This window comes from Humulus lupulus, chromosome 4 (assembly GCF_963169125.1).
Source record: "Humulus lupulus chromosome 4, drHumLupu1.1, whole genome shotgun sequence".
Lineage (NCBI taxonomy): Eukaryota > Viridiplantae > Streptophyta > Magnoliopsida > Rosales > Cannabaceae > Humulus > Humulus lupulus.
Window position 1 is genome coordinate 5,833,549 of NC_084796.1, and position 10,106 is coordinate 5,843,654.

The window sequence follows — 10,106 nt, forward strand, 5'->3', positions numbered from 1 at the left end:
CATAAACTAAACAAGTCATATGCTCATTAGATTTGTGGGGCTTGCTAGCTAAGTAAGTCATATGCCCATAAATTTATTGGGGCTTGTTAGTTATACAGGTCATATGCCCAAGTCTACAACATACATAACATCACATAAATCATAGGTTAATCATAACACATAAATCATAAGTTAACATAACATAACATATAGAATCCTATCCTATTTTCCTTACCAAAAGTACCGAGATATGAGAACAGATTTGGGACTTTGGAACACTCCTAAAAACCATAAATGGAAGGGTGAGTATGCTAAAGAGAATGAGATGAAAAGAATGGATGAACTATATCATCAAGAATATACTTACCAAAAACCTTATGTTCAAGATCTTAGATTTCCTATCCAAGAATAAAGAATAAAGTTAGGATGTTGAGTAGAAACTATAAGAACTTAAAGAAAATAATACCAAAATGAACTAGAGTTTGGAATACCTTGAATGCTTTTATGACCAATCTAAACCTTGAACCGAAATGTGCTATAAACCTTACTTCCCAAGTGTTTGGTAAGCTTATAATGATTAAGCTTATAATTCCCAACCCAAGTGTTTACACTCTCACAATAACCTAGCAACTTGCAGCCTCTGAACTTAGCTTGATGAATGAATAAATGGTTGGGGTACTAGGTCCTATTTATAGAGTTCAAGAATGAAAAGATCTTCATTTAACTTGAATAAAAATAATGGCTTTTTAAGTGAAAAATATTTGAATTATTGTTCAGCAGAGGCTGAAGACTCGGTCAGAAAGATGCTGGACTTATCAAGAGGTTAAAGATTAAAATGGGAACATTTTCAAAAATATTCAAAAGTACACTGAAGGAGCCGATATATCGCCCCTTGTAGGCGATATATCGCCTGGGTCAACATGCCCGAGGCTCGTCGCGGTGCTCGTGCGAAGTTACGTGTTTTTCGTATCCCCGTACTGCGATATATCGCCCCCTATAGCTGCGATATATCGGCATACGCTGAATATTTAAACACGAGATTGCACATTTTAAGCTTAATTTGAAATGAGTAAACAGCCTTGACTAAGTCCTCTAACGTTTTCAAAGCTGCTAACAAACCCTAGGATATTCAAATATTACTCTTAAAAAACTTATTCCTCAAAAATACTTAATTATCATTAAACATACACATGACAAGTATTGCTTTCTTATTAGGTCTATCTAAACCTTATAATATAATAAATATCACCATCAGTATCAGTCATATTAATTAAACCTTAGGTTAAAATTAATATTCTTAAACTATAGGTTAAACTTAGAAAATCTACAAGTATTACTATGAGTGTCCAAATAAATCCCGGTCTAAACCAAAGTCCACAGTCATAAAAATACTACTATCTAACTAGCTAAGTAAAGTTTCTTGGACTTTACATAAGGATATGTTCAGTTTTATGTTAGATTAAGGCAGAAGCTTTTAAAATTAAGAAAGGAAAACAAAAAGGTTTGCTCTCTCTCCCTCACGAATTCTCTCTCCCTCTCACCCTTGGTGTTTTCTTCTTGGCTATTGATGAGGCTTGATGCTTGGGGGATTTAGACAGAAGGTTAAGGAAATTCAGCTGGGAAACTGAGCTATAATTGAGGTAAGTGCTGGTTTGTTAATTTGTTGAGGTTGTAGTTTAATTGTGTAAGAACTTGGACTGAGTTAGTATAGGGTTTGAGCTGAACTAGACTTAAGTTTGGGGTGCTGTATTCTGGTTAATTTGGGGAGCTAATTGAAGTATAATTGCTGAATTGTTGGGTGATATTAATGTATAGCTTAATTATGAGTTTGATGTTGTTTGGTGTTGAATTTGGGGAGGTGTTGAGGGATAATTCTAGGTAGAAGTTAGGTGTTCATGGCTGGGAGAAGGAGAAAAACCCAGGTTTTTCTCCGGGTTCGTAGGGCGCGCCGCGACCCAACTTGGGGGCGCCACAGTGCGTGTGGCCCTTCTGGCCTAACTTTCTCTCTGACTTGGGGGCGTGCCGCGACTTGCTTGGCCAAGTCGTGACCCGCCTCCCATTCTCCTTGGGAGATTGTTCTCTGACTTGGGGCAAGTCACGACTTGTTGAGCCAAGGCGCGACCCGCCTGGGAGGTTTGGCTTGGGAGGTTTCCAAGTATTGTTAGGGCTCAAGGGTTCGATCTTAGGGGCTCGAGACAATTTCTACTACCCGGTTTAGTAGAAATTGAGGACCCGGAGGCTAGTTTTGCTACCTAAGTATTATATTTATGATCAAAAGTTGATAGGTGTCGATAATTCTTGTGACTAGGTTTGTCGCCAAGGCTCGAGGCTAGGGATCGTGCTCGGAGTTAGTTCACTTTCTCCGCTCAGAATCAAAGGTAAGAAAACTGCACCCGGTTATGTGGTTGTGTTGGGAGTAAGAGCTCCATATACTTGTATGCAGTTTCATATGATGGTATTATGCCCTGTGGACATGAAATAAACGGCCTAAGAGTGCCGAAATTAACATTGGCGCACAAGGACGCGACTCAGCCACTGGTAGCTGAGGTTAATTATATAATCATTGAGCTCGGTCTAAGCGAGCCGGAGTCAGTGGGATAAACAGAAGGTATGGCCTAAGGGCGTCGACCCTGGATATTGTGTGATATGTTTACTGTTTTTAATTTGATGATTATGACATGTTCATTACTTGGATGGTTGATTATTGGTTTGCATATTGGTATCACTGATTATGTGAACAATGTGGTCTGCTGAATATCTGATAGATGATTTGTGAATTATTTGACCATTGATTATTGATTATGCTATGTTATATGGTTTTCTTGTTGAGCCTTGACTCACGGGTGCTACGTGGTGCAGGTAAAGGCAAGGGTAAGCTAGATCAACCCTGAATTGGAGAGCTCTGGGGGCGAAATGTACATAATCGGCTGCTCGGCTACCACGGCCGAGGGATGATACATAGACAAGAGGACCTAAAATGTCTATTTTGCCATTAGAGTGGCTTGTTGTTGTATATACCCTTTGAGATTTTGTAAACTGTTCTTCAACCCTATTTATTTTTGGGATCCCGTGTAACAACACTTATTTAAATGAAAATTTATCTTTTACAATTAAAATCTTTTAACCCTAGTGCAATAATGGTTTAGCGACACATTTTCAACTAAATGACTTGATTAGCAATTCTTGCACCTCTATTAACACATAGTGTAACGGTATTGGTTATCCAGGGCGTTACATGCCTAGTCCACGAGTCTGTGTTATTAACTTCTTAGAATTCTCCGATAGCTTTCTGGAAGCAATTGTACATAGTTTTTCCAATATCAATCTCTTGGTCCTTACAAATGAATTCTCCCACTCTATTTATAGAGGGGTTTTATGAATCTTTTCCCACAGATTTCAGAAATTTATTCTACAAATAAAATAAAATAATGTCATTAAATGAATTAGTTCTACGTACGCGGTAATATCCTATGATATTTGGGATTTAATAACAAATTACATCAAATCCCTTAAACATAGGGATTTTGTAACAATAAATATATTCACACACAACTGACGAGCTTGAATGCTAGATTCACGTGCCTTCGAGACTGTATGCCTATTGCGAACTCGTCATCTTGGTTCGCCTAGGCTCCCAACAAGTAATTATTGACGAAACCATCTTCTTCGAGCTTACTCCTCTCGAGCTCGAACTGCTTTGTCTGAGGGTAGGAAATAAATCAAGAAGCTTATACAAGTGTTGAACCCTTGCTACTATGAGTTGCGAGCCTAACTTATAACCTCAGAGCACCTCCGAGACTACGTAGTTTCCGGGTTCACCAATCTGAGATTGTCCTTACTGCTTTAGCGAGACTGTCTCTGACTTGCGGGTCACATGACGACTGTTCTAATCTCGAGCTTATGCCTTATGACCCTAATTTTCGAGATCGAAAATTCTCATTCTCGAAATCTGGGTGTAACAATATATATATATATATATATGACAATTTTCCTATAGATGCTTCACTTTAAGCCCTACCAGTAGGACTCTCAGTGTTTTTGACCCGTGTACATTTTTCGGCGCTATTTTTTTTTATGACCGTATATATTGTAGCTATTTAGAGCATACTGCCAATTTTAAAAAAATTCCAAATAGTTTACAGTACCGAAAACTAAGTTCAAACATGTTGTTGCACGCATGACTAATTTTTTTTATGCGCGTGGAAAGCAACATATTTGAACATAGTTTTCGTTACTATAAACTATTTAGATGCTCTAAACAACTACAATATACACAGTTTTTAAAAAAAAATCGTGCCGAAAACTGTTCACGAGTCGATAATACTAAAAAATTCCACCGATAGGGTTTAAAGTGAAACCCTATACAAAAATCTTTATATATATATTATTTTTTAAAATTTTTTATGAGTGGGATATGCATTTTACATAAAATCTTCTTAAAAAAAAAGATTTTCATTTTAGTCCATTATCTTAGTGAGACATTCTCTCCGAAACTTTTTTTACATCCCTTTCACATTAATCTCAACCCAAAGTCTTTTCCTAATAAACCATGAGTAATGGTCCTAAATATTAGTCATAATAATGTGACAGTTTAACTCCTAATAAACCATGAGTAATGGTCCTAAATATTAGTCATAATAATGTGACAGTTTAACTCATTGTATCTATTTTAAAAGGGAAATTTCAATTTGTATGCTTGTTAATTTCTATAATTACAAAAAAATGCTAGGCATATTAAAAATTTCAAAATAATGCTATTTTTTTTGCACTTTATCCAAAATGCCCTTTCCATTTCCTCCTCATTTTTCTCTTTTCACTTCTCATTTCTCATTTCTCTCTTCTCTCTTCCCTCTCTCTCTCTCTCTCTCTCTCTTATTTCACTCTCTCTCACCTCACAACACCACCACCACACTAAATATTATATTTCGAACAAATTTGGATATGATTTTTGGGTTTTTTTTGCGAATTTTTTTAGATATGAAACTCTGAAATCTGCAGAAAATCGACCTTGCTCGATGGTGGTTCGATGGTGCTCGATGTCAGCTCGATGAGACCTTCAAAATCATGATTTTTCATGAAAAAATGACTTTGCTCGATGGTGGTTCGATAGTGGCTCGATGGTGCTTAATGCAATTTTTGCAAGAGACATAATTTTTCACTCGGGTGTCCGTTTGGGGTGATTTTTTTTTTTTGGGTATTTTTTCAAGATCTACACGTTTGACATGTTCATATGCACATTGGTGAAGTGTAATACTTGTAAAAAAAATACAAAAGTGCAAACATACCTCATGTTTAAGACATCTTTTGGTATATTTTTAAGTTCTAAACTTCCCAAATGTGCATATGAGTATGTTAAACGTGTAGATCTTGAAAAAATACCCAAAATAAAAAAAAATACCCCAAACGAACACCCGAGTGAAAAATTATGTCTCTTGCAAGAATCACATTGAGCACCATCGAGCATCATCGAGCACCATCGAGCTATAATCGAACCACTATCGAGCAAAGTCGTTTTTTCATGAAAATCTCAATCTTGAAGGCTCCAGCGAATGGTTGCTCGATAGTGCTCGATACCAGCTCGATGGGGCCTTCAAAATCGAGATTGTTCATGAAAAAATGACTTTGCTCAATGGTGGTTTGATTATGGCTCGATGGAGCTTGATGGTGCTCGATGTGATTCTTACAAGAGACATAATTTTTCACTCGGATGTCCGTTTGGGGTGATTTTTTTTTTATTTTGGGTATTTTTTCAAGATCTACACGTTTAACATGCTCATATACACATTTGGGAAGTTTAAAACTTAAAAATATACCAAAAGATGTCTTAAACATGAGGTATATTTGTACTTTCGTATTTTTTACAAGTTTTACACTTCACAAATGTGCATATGAGCATGTCAAACGTGTAGATCTTGAAAAAATACCCAAAATAAAAAAAAAATCACCCCAAACAGACACCCGAGTGAAAAATTATGTAAATTGCAAGAATTACATCGAGCACTATCGAGCTACCATCGAACCACCATCGAGCAAAGTCATTTTTTCATGAAAAATCATGATTTTGAACGTCTCATCGAGCTGGCATCGAGCACCATCGAACCACCTTCGAGCAAGGTCGATTTTATGCTAATTTCATAATTTCAAATCTGAAAAAAATTGCAAAAAAAAACTAAAAAATCATGCTCAGATCCGTTCGAAATACATTTAGTGCGATGGTGGTGTTCATGGTGAGAAGAGATAAATGGGAAGTAAAAAGTGAAAAGGAAATGAAAATGACATTTTAGATAAAGTACCTGAAAATAACATTATTTTAAAAATTTTAATATGCCTAACATTTTTTTTTTGTAATTATATAAATTATCAAATTGAAATTTCCCTTTTAAAAAAAAGCAGCCACACCTGTGTGTAAGGTTTCATATCATTACCCATAAACCATACATTTCATATCAGAACATATTATCTTATAACGTTAATCTCACCTTGCTCGAAACAAGAAAAGCAGTAGCTTTCTCGCAATGGCAGCAGGAAATCTCTCCGTCGTCGCAGGCCGGATCCTCGAATTGCTGAATTCGGAAGAGAAAGTAAAAGCCATGGAATCTCTCTCGGGCGCACACAAGGAGTTCATGCAGAGACTGAAGGATTCCATTTCAGAAATCGAGCCCGTTCTTCTTGATGCGGAAAAGAAGAGTCAACGCGATAACAACATCAAAGATTGGCTGATGGAGCTCGAACACGTCCTCTACAATGCCGAGAACTTGCTGTGCTTCTACACCCAGCAATTTGCCAAACAGGTACGCAGTGATTTCTTCGCGTCATCTAAGCGCAAGAACATGCTTCAGGAAATAAATGAAGTTAGGGAGGAACTAGGTAGAATTGTAGATCAGAGAAAACTTTTCGATTTGGAAGTGGTGTGCGGTGAAGAAGTAGTCATCGGAAAAGATCATAGGTCAGAGAACCAGTCAGACCAACCCATAGAAGATACTCTTAGGAACGAAGATATAACAAAAATCATTAGAATTTTGTTAGGTGCGGAAGATAAGGAGAAAATTGGGGTTCTTCCCGTAGTTGGTAGGGCAGGAACGGGGAAAACCAGGGTTGCAAAACTTGTGTACGAGGATGAGGCCGTGAAAACTAATTTTGAACCTCGAATTTGGGTATTCGTTTCTGAAATCTTTGATGTTGAACTAATTCTGAGAAAAATACTTGCAAAATTAACTGGTAAAAACAGAGAGGATCTTCCGAGTAACCAAAAGTCGCAAGACTTAATGCTTGCACGGTTATTATCTGGAAAGAAGTACTTTATGGTATTAGATGACGTGCATGAGACAGAGTCTAGACAATGGAGTTCTCTAATGGAGTCTTTAGAAGTTGGTGCATTAGGGAGTAAAATACTTGTGACTACTCCATCTAACAGGGTCGCAGACTTGGTTAAAGGCAGCCTCCAACCTTATCTGTTAGAAGATCTAAGCTTAGACAACTACTTGTTTTTATTTGGAAAATTCGCATTTGGAGATTGTAAGAAGAAGATTGAAGATCGGTCTCACCAGATACGCCTTGGGATGGAGATTGTAAGGAGGTGTGCCGGTCGTACTCTTGTCATTACGGCAATGGCAGCCATGTTACATTCAAGAAGTGTAGAGCAGTGGCGGCTCTTTTACAAGAATGAATTTTCCAAAATAGGGGAATATACAAATGATCATAATGAGATGCTGAGTTTACTGAAGCTGTGTTACGATCATCTCCCTTCACCTCTCAAACATTGTTTTGCTTTTTGTAGCTTGTTTCCAAAAGGTCAAGTGATGGTTGTCCAGACGCTGATAAAGTTGTGGATGGCTCAAGGTTTCATCATTGAAAAATCTGATAAATCTGCTGAGGATGTTGGTTATGAGTATGTTCAGATTTTAGTCGGGGGATACTTCTTTGAAGTAGTTGAAAGGGACGCTGCACAGCAAGTGACAAAATGCAAATTGCATAGATTCATGTATGATCTCGCAGTGTTGGTAACGGGGGGCCAATGCTTGTTATTATCATCAGCAGATAGTTATGATACCAGTAGAAGAACTTTGCATGTGTGCTTTGATTTTGACTTATCTTCTACTGAATTCATTGCAGCTCTTGATGTAAAAAAGACAAGAACGATTGTTTTGTCAGGTCAATCAAGACGGAGACATGGAGGGAGATATGGAGGGATTCACGTTAACATAATTTTTGATAAAATATGTTCCAAATTCAAATTTTTACTAGCACTGGACATGCATGATTCAGGGATTGAGATCGTGCCAGATTCTATTAGCAAGTTGAAGCTTTTGAAATATCTTGATCTTTCTGAAAATGAGGGCATCACAGAGCTTCCTAATTCTATCACTCGACTTTTGAATTTGCAAACATTGAGACTCTCTTCTTGTTTCAAGCTTAAGAAGTTGCCTGAAGATTTTAGTAATCTGACTAATTTAAGACATCTTGAGATTGATGGTTGTAATAATTTGACTAATCTTCCGAGAGGAATCGATCAAGTACATGATCTCGAGGCTTTATCACAACTTGTAGTAAGGGAAGACTCCTCCAAGTCCGATGGTGTGTTGAAAAAATTGCGAGAACTGAGCAAGCTGCCGATCAGAAATTTGAGACTTGTTTTAAGACATGAAATATATGTCACTGATTATTTGAAGGAAGTATCAAGAGGAATTCGATCCTTGTCATTAGAAACTGAAGGTTATAATTTGGAATCTGAATTCAAACAAACATGTCTAAACAGATACCTCAGTTCCGATCTTGAAGAATTGTCTATAAATGGATTCAGGGCTGTCTCACTATTTTGTCGTGACTCGTATTTTCCTGGTAAGCTGGTGAAACTTTCATTGAGAAGATGTGCAAATTGCAAAAATTTACCAGCAGTTCAGTTATCTAGTCTCAAGGTATTGGTGCTAGATGATATTCCCAATCTAGAATACATTGCAGATTCTTATTCATCTTCTTCAACAACATGCTTTTCAACCCTGGAAGAACTCTGGCTCACGGAACTACCAAAGTTTAAGGGATGGTCGAACAATGAAATCAATGAGTTGCCTTCATTCTGTGGTCTCTCTAAACTAGTTATTGAGGATTGCCCCAACTTGGCCTTCATGCCGCGATTCCCAAATCTGGAGAAAGGTCTAGTTGTGGATAGAATTAGCTGGACGCTGTTTGAGCAGACCATGAACCAGAATGTAGCACCATCATCATCAACTTCCCTGCCTCCTCTCTCCAATTTGAAGATTCTGTGTATTGTAGGCATTAAAGACTGCATAGCTGATCAAATTAGGTGGAAAACTCTGAAAAAACTACAATTCTTGAAATTCGATTGTCTTCCAACACTGAAGATTCTTCCAGATGATCTTAGAGAACTGACCGGCTTGCAAGAACTCCATATTTGGCGCTGTGTTATCAAGAAACTACCAGACTGGATCAATAAACTCCAAAGTCTTGAGAAACTTGTGATTCACGTGTGTCCCTTTTTGGAAGAATTACCTGAAGAAATCAGTAGCCTTCCTAACTTGAAGACACTGGAGATTGAGGAATGTAACACACTATTGAGAAGATGCGAAGAGAAAATAGGTGCAGATTGGTCCAAGATTGCTAAAATTCCCGAAAGGAAATTGGGTCTGATTTCCGGGAGATGATGTAGAGTCATTCCTTTTTTCAGGTACACTAGTCATACTCCTACTAATGAAGGATCAAACCCCAATCTATCATTCTCCTCTTTTTTCCCTTTCACTGTTTTGATGCAATTGGAGAATTTAACAAGTGGTATTTTTTATTGTTGTTTTCCTTTCTTTGACATACAGAGCAAGGCACAATGATATAGACATCTTTACAGAAAATATGTAGCAAGTGAAAATCTAATGGTAATGACCTTATTTTCTCATTTTGATTTGGGGCTCATTATTAATTTGCAGAACAAATTGGTGGAAAATTTTAGCTTATAGATTGGATCTTGTTTTATCCTCAGCTTCTTGGAAATGTGAACAACTCTAGAGTAAAGTGGTACTTATTTCTCCATTCCACTAACTTTCATTTTCATTGTAAATCTGGTAGATGAAGTGGTATATTGTGGTGTTTCATTGCATAAGCAGAAAGGAAACTGGATA

At 37.3% G+C, this 10,106-nt stretch overlaps 1 protein-coding gene across 1 annotated transcript; it reads left to right on the top strand.

The window, feature by feature from the left end:
- Window positions 1–6,494: 6,494 nt before the first annotated feature.
- On the top strand, window positions 6,495–9,638 carry LOC133831806 (putative disease resistance protein RGA1). Its single transcript, XM_062262217.1, has one exon. The coding sequence runs from the start codon at window positions 6,495–6,497 to the stop codon at window positions 9,636–9,638; it is 3,144 nt and encodes a 1,047-aa protein (XP_062118201.1).
- The last annotated feature ends 468 nt before the right edge of the window (window positions 9,639–10,106 follow it).

Coding starts and splice junctions, on each gene's coding strand:
- LOC133831806 (XM_062262217.1), top strand. CDS start 6,495: ATGGCAGCAGGAAATCTCTCCGTCGTCGCAGGCCGGATCCTCGAATTG.